The sequence below is a fragment of the Marmota monax genome, unplaced genomic scaffold (genome assembly GCF_021218885.2).
Source record: "Marmota monax isolate L192 unplaced genomic scaffold, Marmota_monax_Labrador192_F-V1.1 WCK01_AAM20220418_F8-fsc00224, whole genome shotgun sequence".
NCBI lineage: Eukaryota > Metazoa > Chordata > Mammalia > Rodentia > Sciuridae > Marmota > Marmota monax.
This window is the reverse complement of record NW_026693937.1, coordinates 1146249-1163093: the sequence shown is the minus strand read 5'-3', so window position 1 is coordinate 1163093 and position 16845 is coordinate 1146249. Positions and strand designations below refer to the sequence as shown.

At 42.3% G+C, this 16845-nt stretch overlaps 1 protein-coding gene across 1 annotated transcript; it reads right to left on the bottom strand.

Annotated features, from left to right (window-relative positions):
* Positions 1–11268: 11268 nt before the first annotated feature.
* On the bottom strand, positions 11269–15691 carry Got1l1 (glutamic-oxaloacetic transaminase 1 like 1). Its single transcript, XM_046463882.2, has 8 exons — positions 15423–15691; positions 14780–14891; positions 14254–14363; positions 13946–14038; positions 13700–13850; positions 13056–13221; positions 11901–12043; positions 11269–11444 (listed from the first exon to the last, which is right to left on the bottom strand). Exons 1-8 carry the CDS (start codon positions 15597–15599, stop codon positions 11269–11271), a joined length of 1128 nt encoding a protein of 375 aa, XP_046319838.2. The 5' UTR covers positions 15600–15691.
* Between the last annotated feature and the right edge of the window lie 1154 nt (positions 15692–16845).

The window sequence follows — 16845 nt, the reverse complement described above, 5'->3', positions numbered from 1 at the left end:
TGAGGCAGACCTGAATGGAAGTTGGGACTCAAGAGTTAGTACATTTCCGAACCTTAATTAGCGTAAGTTTGGGGCTGGGGTTGTGGCTCAGTGGTAGAGTGCTCACTTAGCACATGCAAGGCCCTGAGTTCAATCCTCAGCACTACATAAAAAAAATAAATAAATAAAAGTATTGTAAAAAAAAAAAGAATAGCATAAGTTTGGATCAATAGCAGTGATTCCAGTGCTTTATAAACCCATAGACTAGTGCACACAGATGGAGAAAACCTGCTATCAGGTCTCCTCTTCCATTGCAAGAGTTCTGTTTCTGCTTCTGTTCTTCAATAAATCCTTACACTCACTCATCCTTGTCTATGGATTTCATTCTTTGAATTCACAAGACAATAACCCTGAAAGAAGAAGAAGAAATTGATGGTGGGCAGAGGGCATGGCCTGCCATTAAGAGCAGTAATACTTCTCAGTGGCCTGCAGCTTGTGCAGGCCCCACCTGCCAGCAGAAGCAGTGAATCAAGTATCATCTTAAAACTTCAGTTTCAATACTAAAATATATTTTCATACCTATAATGTTCTGGATCTCTTTTCTAGTTTCAGACTTTTTCTTAAATTCATATTCTGAAACAAACCTTATGCCCCACACGTAGGGAGCAAAAGTCATTATACAATATCTATCAGATTTAGCCTTTTAGAAATTAAAATAGAGCCAGTCACAGATTTTTACAGTATTACCCGGATATGGAGTGGGCTTGTGCAGTTGGGAAAGTTAGGGGTAGAGCCTGTCAGTGTGGTGGGTGCTGAAATCAAAGGTTCAGGGGGCCACTCATCTTCCATGGAGGCATATCTACTCCCACCATCACTACTGTTTATTTTTCTCCTTAGGATTTTCCAAAGGAGAAGCTCTTTTTTTCCTTTTCCAGTGTATTCGAGAGTTAACCCTTAAGTGATTGGCCTCTGAATAAGGTCAGCATGAAAAAGCATACACAAGAGAAAAAAAAAAAACCCCAGTTAGACAAAACAAGACTAGTCAGACAAAATATACTAATTTAGGCATGCAGGATTAAAGGTAAATTCACCAGAAAAAGACAGAGGCTTCGAGATAAAAAGTGGTGTGGTCATAATTACCATAATGGTATATGGTTCATCTTTAGTAGAACAGAGTGCAAGAAACTTACTGAAAGAGCAGAATCCCAGAGTAAGAAAAGAGGAAACAGTCTGTTATGTTCCACATCCGCTTGTATTTAAAAGGGACATTTTTTTCTTTCTGACTTCCAAACAGCTTGGGCACTTGCTCCTGTAGCTTACATTTCAGACGGCTATCAGGCAGGCAGCTAAGAAACTAGGAAAGCTGCCCTACTGAGCATGGGAGGCAAAAAATTCTGAGTGATGTCCCCAATTAAGAAGGCAAAAAATCAGATTTCCCCAACTAGGAGAGATAAGAGGAAGTGTACTGTAATTAAATGAAATAGAACTTTGGGTTTTTCTGTGCAGGATGAGGGGGAAATACAGAAGAAAATGCGTCTTGTGAAGATCTAAAGAAGGCAATCTGATAAGAAAGCCTAAGGTTTCTAGAGACTCTATTTAGCACTTGACAGAGAGAAAGTGAAATAATTGAGAGTCAGCAGGACATGAAGAGTAGTTGGGAGTAGCCTGACCATCAGGGTATACATGTAGAAATAGGCATTTCTTCAGATAAGGAGACTGGCTCACACTTGGGATTAACAGATCACCTCTTTCCCAAAGACCTCGGATCAGACTAAGAGTTTGTCTCAGTCTGATCTTTTGTGCAGCAACAGGGAGTCACCCCAATCTTCTGCTTGCAATTGTCCTCTGTGCCAAGCACAAATTCTCTCCCCCAGAAAGGAAACTGAAGCAAGTCAGGACCGGCATTCCCAACACCTAAGTGACAGGGATCAGCTCCATCTGTCCAGACCAGCAGCTGTGTTAGTCACTTTTAACCAGCTGACAGGTCCAGGTATTTAATGACAGTTTGTCCACTAATGAAAGAGCAAGAGAAATGAGAGCTCCCTTGTCTACATTGTTCATACTTCAAGAGAGAGGAGAGGGGGCTCACCAGTAACACAGGTTTATCAGGACAAACTGCAGAGAGGGCTCAGTAGAGACTGAGACCTGTCTTCCGCTTACAGCCTGGGGTGGTTTAGGGACGTGAGGGAGTGAGGGAATTAGGTCCTTGCTAGAGGGTTGTCAGGGAAAGGGCCTGTGGTCACCACCTCCATTCTTTGAGGTGGCAACTGATCCATGTCGAACCAGATGTTTTTCAGAATTTCAGTCCCAGATGGTTTTCCTTCTTTGTATGAAGATGGAGTATTTTCCGGAGTTTAGGTGAGTTGAGTCAGAGTGACCATGAGGTGATGGAGGACATGTTTCAAAATGGTGTTCTCAGTATCAAGTTCTTCCCAACAAAAATGACACTAAACATGATGGTTTCCACAGTGTGGATAGGAAGCCAGTATTCCTTGGCTTTTCATGACCATATTTATCCTTCCTAGGCTCATGAAGAATAGAAATACAAACATCACTATTTATATCAACATTTGAGTGCCAGATTTCTGTAATGAATTTCATTTTAGGAGGCTGGAAGGAATAATCTTTGGGGAAAGTGAGATGAGTCTTAAAAACACCACATTCTTTTTTTTTTTTTTTTTTTTTTTGGCAGGCAGCAGGGGAGGGGGGTGCAGGGAGAGGACTGGGGATTGAACTCAGGGGCACTTGATCACTGAGCCACACTCCCAGCCCTATTTTATATTTTATTTAGATACAAGGTCTCACTGAGTTGCTTAGCACCTCACTGTTGCTGACGCTGGCTTTGAACTCACAATCCTCCTGCCTCAGCCTCCCCAGCCACTGGGATTACAGGTGTGCGCCTCTGAGCCTGGCTAAAAAAAACACCACATTCTTAAAGTGCATCTGGAGGACCAACAATGACTTCCCATCAGTAGAAATCGTTGTCATCTATTAAACATGCTGAAAAGCCTTCCATGGAATTTTTGTTGAGTTAGAGAGGCTGCAACGAGCTCATCTTTTAGACAGAACCTCAGTGAGGTGCCAGGTCAGTGACTGTCATATAAAGAAGGTCAGTAGTGAGAAGTGGGACAGAAAACATCTGCCAGCTGTGTTTGCAATAGCAGGGGGGACTGGAGCTTCGTCATCCTTCCTGCCTTGGGCCAGGCTAGTGCCAGGGCTTCCAAAGGGCTGGAGGCAGCTGTAGTTGGGTGTGATCAGAGATACCAGCCTAGCAACAGGCGTGCCAAAGCTACGAGAGGCACGTGTATAACCCTATGCATGCATAGATTCCAGGAATATGTTGGAGTTTTCCAAAAACCTTGTAAGCATCTATTCTCCATCTTTTCCTGTGAAGCTTTTTAGTTAGGTTATCATTTGTCCCACCATCTAGACAGCTGCAAAGTTAAACCATTACTGCTAAATGTCTTCTGACAAATACCCTGAAGACAAGGCGTTAGTGTTGTGTTAGCCCTTATCAGTCAGACTTAAAGTGGTGTCTTCCAAGGAACCACCAGACGAGTCAAATATTGACAATTCTCTGGGAATGAGGCTTCGAAGGAGTTCCAATCTCATTCAACCCTCTATCAGAAACTGGTTTTTAACCATGTTTATTTGCTGTTGCTTTTTAAAGCTAGGCCATAACTGGAGAGAGGAGGATGGGAATTAGGTAAGTTAGAGCACTACAAAGCTCATTGTTCAGCTATTTTTCTTGAATAAACACTCCCTAGGTTGCTGCAAGCCTTTGATAATATCCAGAGTTCTGAAAAAGTTGTTGCTGACAACTTGCCAGATTCTCCCTGCTTTTGTGGAGGAGAAGATTTCCAGAGGTCCTTAACCCACCGTTTTCACTGATGTCACTTCCCTTCCTCTATCTTAACTTTCCTTCACACGCCATTCAGATCCCATGAGTAGAATAGTGCTTGCTGCCTGTGGGCTCTGTATCTCTTTTGCTCCTCTCCTGTGTCATACTTTTTCCTGTAGAACCTCAGTCCTAATTACACCAATCTGCTCTGAGTCTTTATACAAGTAGTTGAATTTTATGGTAGAGACCATAGAACCTTGTTCAACACAAGTGGATAATAATCTGTACACTCGGTTCATACTCTTTGCTACATTCATCTATTTATTTTGGAGACAGGATCTCACCATGTTGCCCAAGCTGAGCTTGAACTCCTGGACTCAGGCAGATTCTCCTGCCTCAGCCTTCCAAGAGACTGGGACTACAGGTGTGTGCCACTTCATTTGGATCATTTCCCACAAGAGGCGGAATAATGTGTCTTAGTTCCTGATCTTTCTATTGCCATCCAGTGTCACAGACTCTCTGCTATAGTTTGGATCTAGAATGTCTCCCAAAGATCCATGTGTTAAAGACTAGACCCCCAACATGGCACTACTGTGAAGTGGCAATACCTCTAAGAGGTGGGGTCTCTGACTGGGAATGTAGCTCAGTGTTAGAGTACTTGTCTAGGTACAGCCTACTCAGGGGTCCTTGTCTTCGGGGGTATTCCCTCAAGGGGACAATGGAACTCTAACTTCTTCCTCTCTTTTTTACTCCTTGGCTACTATGAGATGAATAGCTTGCTCCACAATAAACTGCCACCATGATGTGCTGTCTTGCTATTGGTCCAAAGCAATGGGGCCAATTGGTTATGGACTGAAACCTCTGAACCATAAGTCAGAATAAACTTTTCCTCTTTTTTATTTATCTCAGATATTTTATTACAGTAAGGAAAAGCTAACTGATACAATCCTCTTTTATTTCCTGTTCTTGGATGCTAGGGACATTGACTATTTTATTTTTATTGTCTATTTCTCCACCCTCTTAATGATTTTTTTAGTTTGCTTTATTTAATAAATAATGAGTAATAATTTTTTCAAATATTCATGTTTATTTTTTAGTAAATTACTGGTTCATATCCTTAGCCAATTTTTCTTTAAGGAATTCTTTTTCTTTGTGTTGTATATATTATAAACCAACTTTTTTAAAAAAAATTTACTTAGGAGTTATAATAGCAAAAAAAAATATTGGCCAGAATTTTGAAATTTTAACAGCTTGACTAATAATGTCCTACACCTCCTTGTGTGCTTATCAGCTAACACAGCTCCTCATACAAAATACAAAGGAAACTTGGAATCTACTGTGAGTGATGACTGGAATGACATAGAAATATCTCAAAGCAAAGGCTTCCTAAGGCCCAAAGATTGTCATTTGCCAGAGGTTCCTCTGGCAAATGCTTGATAGAGTTGCATAGAATATAAGAGCCAAGAGAATGTTTAGATAGTGTTATGATTCAATGGGTCATGATACTTTAAGGATAAAAAATGACTTGGGTGCATGTATGAATATATAGCAACAAATTCCAACATTGTACTATAATGCACCAATAAAAACTGTGTGGGGACAAAGCAACTCAGTGAGACCCTGTCTGTAAATAAAATACAAAATAAAATAGGGCTGGGGAGGTGGTCAGTGGTCGAGTGCCCCTGAGTTCAACCCCCATACCCCCCAAAATTTTTTAAAAATGTGTGGGGAAAATTTGCCTTAATTGAAGAAAGTTTGGTACATAATAAAGTTCTTAATTAGAAAAAGATGTTGAAAAATTTTTATCATTTACTAAGTAAGTTGAGAAAAATGAAATTATCTGCTCAAAGATACACATCCAGTTTAAGAGTCACATTAATTATCCATGAATGAAAGGGATTCATACTAAGAAGTTAGACTCTGGAATGAAAACAGGATGTGGATAGGGTAAGCACAGATCTTCTTGAGGCTGAACCATTCAAATTTAATATTAATCAATGGAATACTATTTTTGTGCTCCAAAGTCTACTGTTTTAAAGGGGTTATGAAGACTTATACATACATATGTATATTGATTAGATTTTAAACAAAATGGAAAGGTAAATTCATAAAACTTTTTTTAAAAGGAGGAAGGGAAGAATTACCTTGAAAGGTACAGTAAAAGCAGTTAGACATTTTTAACTTTGGAATGTTCTTTACGTAATCATGAAAGAAAGTAAAATGCTAAGCAAGCATTTATCACTCAGCTACAGCCTTAGTCCCTAACACCTTCGTTTAAAAACAGGTAATGGGACAGGCTCTGTGGCGCACGCCTGAAATCCTAGCAGCTTGGGAGGCTGAGGCAGTAGGATCATGAGTTCAAAGCCAGCCTCAGCAACTTAGTAAGTCCCTAAGCAACTTAATGAAATCTTGTCTCTAAAACATAAGAAAGGGCTGAGATGTGGCTCAGTGGTTCCCCCTGGGTTAAATCCCTAATACCAAAAAAAAAAAAAAGTAATGAAGGAATTGAGCTCTAATTCTTCTAATTCTGCCTTTCTTACATAAAATGTATATCACATAAAATAAATCACAGTGAGGGCAAGTTTCTATTTATAAATCTATTCCAGCTAATCAATAGGAATGTCAGTGAGAGAAATGTCAAAGAATTTTCGAGAAAAAAAATAAAGAATGTTAGAATTAAAACATCACTTTTCTGGGATGGGATAGAGTTTGGCAGTAGAGCACTTGCCTAGTTTGTGCACGGCTCTGAGTTTGAGCCCCAGCACCATGAAAGTAAAATATTGCTATTCTGCAACAGTAATGAATAATTGAGCAAGGCAATGATCAACAATGACTGCTAACATCTTAATAAGACAACAAGTTTCATGTGCTTCCAGGAGAAAGAAGCAACACCATTTATCATGTGACCATCCTAAGACCATTAAAAAAAAAATCAAGCTGTCTGGGGTCTTTGTGGGACATTCAAAATCTGAACTATAGCCAAGCCAATTCAATTTTAAGAAATTGCAAAGAAAAAAAAGATGGAGTTAAGAAGCTATATTTTTTAAATACTGTCTATACTTGTATAACAAATACTCCCCAAATTTAGTGCCTTAAAATGGCAACATTTAATTTGCTCGTGAATCTGTCATTTGGGTAGGGACAATTTATCTCTGCTCCATTCAGGCTCGAAGGCTGGAGGCTAGAATCATCACATGTCTAGCAGCTGATCCTGGCTGTGAACTAGGACCTTCTCTGGAGCTGGGGCCAGAACACTCACATAGGGCCACCCCATAAGGTTGCTTGGCTTGCTCACAAAGCAAGAAGGAAGGGAGGGAAGGGAGGGAAGGGGAGAGGAGGGAAGACATAGAGGGCCCGTGGAAGCTGTACCACCTTATAAAACTTGACTGCAAAAGTCACACAGCATCACCTCTGCTATACTCCATTTGTTAGAAATTTCCCTCAGGCAAGAAGAATTAAACTTTATCTTATTTACTTATTTCCTGGGGTGAGGGGTTGCCAAGGAATGAATCCGGGGCTTTGTGCATGCTATGCATGTACTTACCACTGAGGTACACCTCCAACCCCAAAACTTTACCTTTTGAGGAGAGGAATGTCAAAGAATTTTCGAGAAATTTTTTTTTTTTTTTTTTTTTAGGGCTGGGTTGTAGTTCAGTGGTAGAGCCCTTGCCTGGCACATGTGAGGTACTGGGGTTCTATCCTCGGCACCACATAAAAATAAATAAATAAAATAAAGGTATAGTGTCCATCTACAATTAAAAAATTAAAGCCACCATAATAAACAATTACAATCGGTTTAGTATAAAAAGTATTGTTAAAAAGAATAATTTTAGGAAAATCAGGGAAATACAGATATTATATATATGTTTATATATTATGTGTATATATAAATAATATGTACATGTGATATTGCATATATGTGACATTAAGTAATGTGTATTGGGGGGTACATGATAATGCTGTTGTAGTTATTTTATAAAGAGGAGTCCTTGTCTTTAGACATACATACAAAAATATTTATGGATGAAAATATGCGATGATTTGCTTCAAAATATCCTGGAGGTATGCATGACTATATAGAGGAAACTCAATATTGTCTATGATTTAACCGCAGAAACTAGGTGATGGGTACAAGGGGATTCCTTATATAATTCTTTCTACTGTGTTTGAAAATGCTTACAATAGAAAGTTTTAAAGTTTAGTGGATCAAAACTTTCTGATCGACATAACCCTAAGAGTCTGTTATTTTCTCTGGCCCCAGAGATTGGGAAGAAACCATAGCTGAGTAAAGCCACTTTTGAGAACAGTTAAATCACGCCACCCATAGGTACTAAGGGTTGTTCAGGAGTTATCCTGACATTGGGACAGGAAGCTCTTAGGACCTGGGGACAAAGAAAGCTTCAGAAGAATGAAGGGGAACATGCATTTGTGGACAAACAGAGGTGCTAAATATCAATCTATTTTGAAACAGCAGAAAGCTAGAGGAGAGGGCTACATTAGACCATGAACTTGACGGCAGTCCTTCTCTAGACGGAATTTCTGCTTCCTCTGTAAGAATTACAGTCTATTGGAATGGGACTATTTAATTTCCAGGCAGGAGCTCAATAGGTTTAACAGACAGGTTCTGGGATCTCAAATCCAACCCCACAAAGTCTGTGGCTTGTCTGCGCTCCCCATAAGCGTGATCTTCAAGGAAGGCAAGGGACCTGAAAATAAAATTGCCTGAACTCTTGTGCTAGACCCAGCTCTGCACCTAATTTAATGTGTGTGTCAAGGCCTCCAGGGCCACCTGCAAGTGTAATGATTCCTTAGAAGGGCTCATGGAACCCAGAAAACTGTCATACCTGTGGTAACAGTGGATTTCAGTGACAGACTGAAATTAGCTAAGGAAAAAGGGCCACAACATGGAGTCCTGGAGAAAGCAGGTGGGAATGGCCGTTGTCTTCTAGTGCAGCCACATAAACATTACTTAACTCTCTCAGCAACTAGGTATGGCACCATAAATGACATGCTGCCAACCAGAGAAACTCAGCAGGCCTCGGTGTTCAGAGCTTTTATTGGGGGCATCAATCACATAGGCATGTAGTGCTCACATAAACTGACCTTTGCTATTCAGTCTCCATTATTCCCCAGAGGTCACACTGGGAGCACATCCTGGGGCCTCAGGCTTATTAAGACACTCTTACCAGGCAGAATCAGCAAGAGAAGCAGGTCAAGGGCCACACCTGAAGACTCTTGGAACATTCAGGGTTTGGGCAATCAGTTCCTCCCGGCTAAAATCCTTTACTAAAACACTCATTGGCATTTAGTACGTCACCTTTTTTTGTTGCCTACATTTTTATCATTGTGATGTTGTGATTTATAATTTAAAAAATACATATATTTTATCTCCACCCAGTTCCTGGCACAGAGCCCTAAAACCCTTGAAATTCCCTGAGTGTTAAGAGGTATAAAGGTGAAGGAAGCATCATTTTGTTCACAGCAAACCCCTTTTAACCACATCTAAGCTTATGTCAATGAGGTGACTTTTAGAAGCCTCTGAGGACGAAGGGCTAGTTGCCAGGGGAACCAATCATGTGATTAGAGGGTTCAGAATTTTAGCCCCAGCCCCAACCTCCCAGGAAAGAAGAGACACTGGAGGTTGAATTTATCACTGACAGACACTGATCTAATCAATCATGCGTACTGATCTGATTAGTCATTCCTGCTTAAAAACCCTAACTTAAGGGATTGGGAGAAATTTCAGGCTGTTGAATGCATGGAGGAGTGGGGAGGGGTCACCTTTGAAGAGGGTATGGATATTCCAGGCCTCTTTCCTCATAGTTGCCCTGTGTATCTCTTCCATCTGCCTGTGTCACATCCTTTTATAATAAACTGATAAATCTAACAAACTGTCTTCCTAAATTCTGTAAGTCATTCTAGCAAATTATTAAACCCAAGGAGGGGTTTGTGGGAACCTTCAGTTTATAACAGTTCTGCTAGAAGCCCAGGTGAAAATCTGGGCTTGCAACTGGCATCTGAAGTGGGGCCAGTCTTATGGGACTAAGCCTTAACCTTTGGGATTTGACACTACCTCCAGGTAGATCATGTGAGAAACTATTGAATCAAAGGACATGTGGTCTGTGTCCACCAGAGAACTGAACCATTGTGCAGGAAACCCCACACAATCTGGTGTCAAAATTGAGAGCAGTAGCAGAGAATAGAACAGTACAGAGAAAACACACACACACACACACACACACACACTTTTCTTTTCAGACACATAAATTGTATCTCCCCAGCTAGAGTAGAAGGCACCATAAAACAGAATTGTGTCTCATACATTTTTGTCCTGGGTTTTTGAGAGTTCCGTCTATTAGTAGATAACCCAGTAAATGTTTTTTGTTTTTGTGCCAGTGACATTTTCTCAGGTTGCTCTCAAACCTAGGATATGCCTTTAGCTCCTTTCCACCTATCATCCCAATCCTAGCCACCCATCAATATCCAAATCAAGTCCTTCCTCCTCATTAGGTTTTCTCTAAGCCAGGTGTACCAATGCAGGCTTGTAATCCCAATGACTTGATGCGGGGAAGCGGAGGGAGGAGGGTTGCAAGTTCAAAGCCAGCCTCAGCAACTGAGCAACTTATTTAGTCTAAATAAATAAATGGACCCAGGATGTAGTTCATTGAAAAAGCAACACTGGGTTCAATTCCCAGTGCCACACACACACACACACACACACACACACACACACAATTCCCTAAGGGCTATGGTTGTAGCTCAATGTTAGAGCACTTGTCTTGGACACATGAGACCCTGGGTTCAATCCTCAGCAACACATAAAAAAATAAATAAATAAAGAGAAAAATATTGTGACCATCTACAGCTAAAAAAAAAATATTTTAAAAATTTTCCCTTGGGGCTGGGGATGTGGCTCAAGCGGTAGCGCGCTCGCCTGGCATGCGTGTGGCCCAGGTTCGATCCTCAGCACCACATACAAACAAAGATGTTGTGTCCGCCAAAAAACTAAAAAATAAATATTAAAATTTTCTCTCTCTCTCTCTCTCTCTCTCTCTCAAAAAAAAAATTTTCCCTAGTTATTCCAGCCCACATTGAGATATTTCTGACACATCTCCTGCCTGGAGAATCTTTTGTGACTTTTACCACATCCAGCCTTAAAATAATACTTAACTGTTTCATCTGACTAAAGCTTATCTCCCAACTAGACTATAAGCTTCTGGCGAAAAAGGACTGAATTGTACCTGTTGCATTACCAGCTCAAGGTCTTAACATAATAGCTGCTCAATAAATATATGACCAATGAAGGTAGACATCCTTTTCTCTGGCTCTTCCCCCGCCTCCGCCATTTACCAAGGCAGCCCGTTGCTTCATAAATAGATGAAAAGGATGAAATGTAGCAATTAATCATTAGCACAGGATTTTTTCAAAGACTAAAGCTTTTATTCCAATCAGTGGTCATTTACATCCTGAAGATGTTTCTCGGAGTTCTTTGTGAAGAGGATAGCCTCATTGATGCTCTGGGTGATGTAGTCAATGTTGCTGGCATTGATACAGGTGAAGTTAATCCTAGTACTCTTGGGCATGTAGATATGCTTCTTCTTGATCAGGTATTCCACCTGTTGGTCTGTGAAAATCACAGGACTTCACATCCTGGGGTTGGCCACTTTTAATTTCCCAGGAAGGATTACTTGGGATAGAAACTGTTGGCATTTCTGAGGTTCCAAGAGGGTCTTTAAAGCAGCCCCACTTTTTTTTTTTTGTACCAGAGATTGAACCCAGAGTCACTTCGCCACTGAGCCACCTCCCCAGCCCTTTTTTATTTGTATTTTTAAATTTTGGGACAGGGCCTCACTAAGTTGCTAAGGCTGGCTTTGAACTTGGCAATCCTCCTGCCTCAGCCTCCCAAGCTGCTGGGATTACAGGCGTGTGCCGCAATGCCTGGCAAAGCAGCCCCACTCTCCAGAGGAAGTAAGGCAGATCTGGATCAATGCTGTGGACTGGTTACCTAGTCAGTGAACTTGAATGCTCAGATACAGTCCCAAAATCAGAAAGAGGAGAGTCACCTGCTCTAGACACTTACGGCTGAGTCCAAGATAACCGTGGGTCCCAGTCTGTTCAGTGATGTGGTCCCAGGAGCCAGGGGTTCCCAGGAGCCGGAGCTTCTCCTTCACCTTCTCCTTGATCAACATGATGTTCTCTACAACCTCTTTGAGACTCTGCTTCCTGCGAAGAAAGGATAACAAAAAATGAGAGTACGAGGTCTCCCCTGCTTTTTGTTAGTTTGTTTGTTTGTTTTTGATATTTTTTAGTTGCTGATGGACTTTATTTCTATGTGGTGCTGAGAATCGAAGCCAGTGCTCGGCCACCCAGCCCTCTCCCCTGCTTTTGAACCTCCCTACTCCCTTTCCACTCCTCTCACTGCTCAAAGCCCCAGTAGAGTGCCCTAAGGACACCAGGGGAGTCTGGGCTCTGGGGTGGCTATGAATGGGAGGAAGATTTGATCCTGCTGTAGTCTGGATCTTAAATGTCCCCTAAAGGCCCGTGTGCCTTGGTCTCTCGCCTGTGATGCTACTGGGAGCCGGCGGAGCCTTTAGGAGATGGGGCCTCGTAGGAGGCAGTTAGGTCATTGGGGGTGTGCCCTTTGAGGCAATATTGGGACCCTACTCCCTTTCTTCTCCCTTCTTTTCTTTCCAGCCATCATGAAATAAGCAGCTTGCTCCACACACATTCCTCATCACATTGTACTACCTTATCACAGGCCTAAGCCACAGAACCACAAACTGAATCCTCCAAAACTATAAGCCAAAATTAACCTTTCCTCTTTTTAAGTTGATTATCTAAGGTGTTTTATTACAGTAACAGAAAGCTGAGAAACACAGATCCCACGATAATTTAAATATGTTGAGCAGGCTCCCAGGCAGATTTTGCCAGGATAACAATCTCCTGATGCTTTCAGATTTCTTCCTGCAACCAAAAAATGTTCAAGTAACCCATTGGCCTATTTCCAAAACGAATGTTCTATTTTCCACCTTCCCCAAGGTAGGGCAACCCTTGGCATAGCTACAGGCATACATATACAGTAGTCCCTCTGTAAAATTTGGCAAATGAATTGATGAATGTATGAGATAAACAGGCTACATGGCAGAGAGAGAACCAGCCAGCTGAATACTATGAACAAAGTCTAGGTATCCAAGGGCTCTTCCCACCTTCCCTACCCCAATCCTTCTGCCCTTACCATTCTCCCTGAAGGGCAGGGTTACAGAGGATGGAGGTGATTATGCGAGCACCCCTGGCAGGAGGGTTGAGCCACAGTGCCTGAGTGTAGTTCATCAGCTGGGAGAGGACACACAGCAAGTGCTGGTTGTTGAGTGTTGCCACGACCAGCATCCCCAGTCCTTCATCTGCAATTTGGGGAAGACAGCTCACCCTCAGTCTCCTCCTGCGTGACCTCAACCCTCACCTACACCCCTCCCCCAGCCTTACAGAAGAGAGGATTGAACTATAAGGTCTTCATCCAGAATAGTTGGTGGTATCTGTACCCAGGAAGTTGCTACAGTCTCTTCTAGAAAAAGCACCCACAAGTCCTCCTTCAAGGAGGAAAAAGAACTTGAATGATCACTAGTCCTACCCTCTCAACTTAGGAAACAGAGGCTTGACCAAGTGAAATGATTGGACCAAAGTTGGTTTGGGAAGCTAATTTAGTATCATTTCTTTGGGAAGCTATTCTAGTTCATTTCTTATCCTTTCAGCCGCCATGGCTCTCTCTCCTTGGAGTCCTGCACTACTTCCAGAGGGTAAGTGTCGTCAAACATACTGCTCCTGTCATGGACGTGGCACCAATTCCACCTCAGACTACCCCTTCTCCTGCCTATACCATACCATAAATGCCAAAATTCTTGGACAGAGACTGGCTGCAGAAGAACTCAAAACCTTGAGACACAAAGTATTGTAAGATTTCTGCATCTTCTTCCAGGTCACCGGTGGATAAACCTTGACAGGGAATGTCAAAAAATGGGAATATCCGTTTGTTCTGTAGGAAAAAGAAGAATCAACAAAGCATGTGACTTAATGGAGGAGAGAGCAGACGGCAAGAGTGAGGGAGTTCAGGCAGGATGCTGAGTTTACCTTAATGGTGAGCATCAACTTGGCCAACTGACTTTGTGTCCACTTGCAGTCAGTGATGTTCCCAATCACCAGGATACAGTCACGTGGCATCTGCTGCAAGTAGAGACAGTCTCATCAGGTAGGTCTTCTACCAAAAGATAGTGGCACCAGGGCATTTGGAGGAGAAATGCTCATCCATGTTGGTTCCTACCCACAAGGCCAGGTAAATCCAAGCCTAGTGAAGGCTGTGAAGAACTTGGGAAGGAGGAGAGGAAAATAAGACTAAAAGTCAGGTCTGGGCAGAAGTTTCTGAGTGGGGGTCCCTCTACCTCCACCACATCAAGGAATATGTTGGAGTCCATGCACAGGTGCTTGGGATCCCAGATGCAGTATTCGTAGACTGTAAAGCCCATGTCCTGGAAGACGATTCCATATGGTTCTGTGGGAATGAAGCCCTCCATCAGCTGTGGTACATGGAAATGGACAGATAGAGGCAGAGACACTGGAGAATGGGGCTGAGTCACCGGCTGACAGAGGAACAATAACAGAAAGAGAGTTGTCTGGCTTGTCCACCATTTTTCTCATGATAGAGAATAAGGACAAGAGTGAAAGATTACAGATGGGGTGGGAATGAGGAACAGGCAATGGGGATCTTCAGTTGCCCTCATCTTGTACAGCACTCACATTATTATTATTATTATTATTATTATTATTATTATTATTAATAGTTGTAGATGGATACCATGCCTTTATTTATTTGTTTATTTTTATGTGGTGCTGAGGTTCGAACCCATGCCTCACATGTGTGAGGCAAGCACTCTGCCACTGAGCTACACTCCCAGACCCAACACTCACCTTTTTGAGTTGAAATCATGCAAACGACTTGAGCATCCCTAAGCCAGGTCTTGAGGAACTGGGCCCCAAGCTGGAAGGCACCACTGTCACCAACAGTGTGCACACCTCCTACCTGTCAGCAAAAAATAAACAGAAGTAACACTTTAAAGAAGTAATAGTAACTGGAACTCAGTTAAAATTACTTTTTTTAAAAATATTTATGAGGATCGAATAAAAATATAAAAATAATAAAAATATTGCTGAGGATCAAACCCGGGCCGCACGCATGCCAGGCGAGCACGCTACCGCTTGAGCCAGTTAAAATCACTTTAAAGAAGTAATAGTAACCTGGAACTCAAACTTTTTTTTTTTTCAGTGCTAAGGATGGAAGCCAGGGCTGTGCATATAAAGCATGTGCTGTACCACTGAACAACAAACCCAGTCCCCAGTTCAGGTCTTTCTTGAATTTCGAGTTTTCGAACCAGCAGAGTGAGTGAGTGCAAACAGCACTGGATTTTGGTTCAGATCCAGGCTGACCCTCAATGGGCAAAATTGTGGACTTTCTGAGTCTCACGTGCTGCTTTTGTCTATGTTGGGGGGCCCTGCAAAGTTCCTTGATGGTTTAAGGTTATGCAGACACAGATGTCTACTCTCTGGCTCTCACCCTGTTCTCCACAATGGCTTGGCTGTACTTTCCGAAGAGGAGTTCCAAGGAGGCCTGAATGAATGATTTCATGCCAATCATAGGCAAGTACTCATAGTTCAGAGAGGGATCCTGTGCAATCTGCAGTCGGGTCTTGTTTACCACAAGAGAAACCCAGGGTTGGCCTTCATTGGTCATGCAGACTGTGAAGGAAATGACAGAGGGAGCTCTGATGTGGAGTCTTGGAGCCTACAAGTGTGGGCTTTGCAGACAACCCACAAACAAAAAGTCTGTTCTGGGCTTCTTGGGGCTTTGGAAAGTTGCCTATGAAAAGATATCTCCCACCATCACCTTTATTTTTTCTTCATATAAACAATGTGCTGTTAGCAGATGTGTATAAATTTTGTCCTCCTCTTTAAAAAAAAAAGACAACCAAAACTATGCCATTTTAAAGATTAAAATTGTATACTAGGTTCAAGTTATGGATACACAACACCAAACCAAGGCAATCTTGACTTTCACAGTTCCAAGGGCTGAGTGCATATCAGAAGGGTCAATTTGGGGAATAAGAAAGAAAGAAGAGGAGAAGGAAAGAAGAGCATGAGGAGGAGGAAGAGAAGGTAGCAGTTGAAGAGAGCCCAAAGTACAGAACAGTAGAAGAGGCCCTGACTATTTCCTAGAAGGTCCCAGAGAAGATCAGAGGGCATGGAGTGACTTGGGACCTTCTCTGCCCTTTTCCCCACTGGGCAATTCTGTTAAAAAGTAAAGACCTTTCCACCTGCAAAGGCTTGGGCCATCCTCCATCCTCTGTAGCAGTGAAATCCTGCTGAATCTGTATTAAGTCTCCAACTCTAAAACTACCAGCATCTACCTTTGTAGGCCAGGAACATCTTGTCAGGGTAATCATCTTGTTTGTAGGTCTTTAACAAGGTGCCTTCTAGCTTGTGCATCATAGGCACATCCATGAACACTGAAAGGGTGGGCATAACTAAAATGAAAGGGAAGCCCAGGCTCTGAGCCTGAACCCGTGCTCTTCCTCCAGGCCTGGGCCAGATAGTCCTCACTCTTCCCAGACCCTGGCAGCTCCAATACAGAGACTATGGACAGCTGGTTGCCAGAGCAACAGAACCTCACAACTCCCAGCCTCCAGCAGGGCAACACTCAAGGGCCACGGGAACATTCCATGGCATTTGAGGAGAATCCCCTGGGAGAGTTGGCAGGGGGAAGGGGCAGGGAAGGACATGGAATTCCCAGGCACTTTTCTCTAACGCACTGCCTTCTCTCTAGCCCCAAGTCATCCAATCCAAAATAACAAGTCAGCTGTTTAGAAAACAGGACAAGGTTGGAGACCAATGAAATAGGTAGGGCTTCCCAGATGACATAGCAGCACAAGTCAAGTGATAATTTTTTAAAATATTTTATTAGTTGTTAATAGATCTTTATT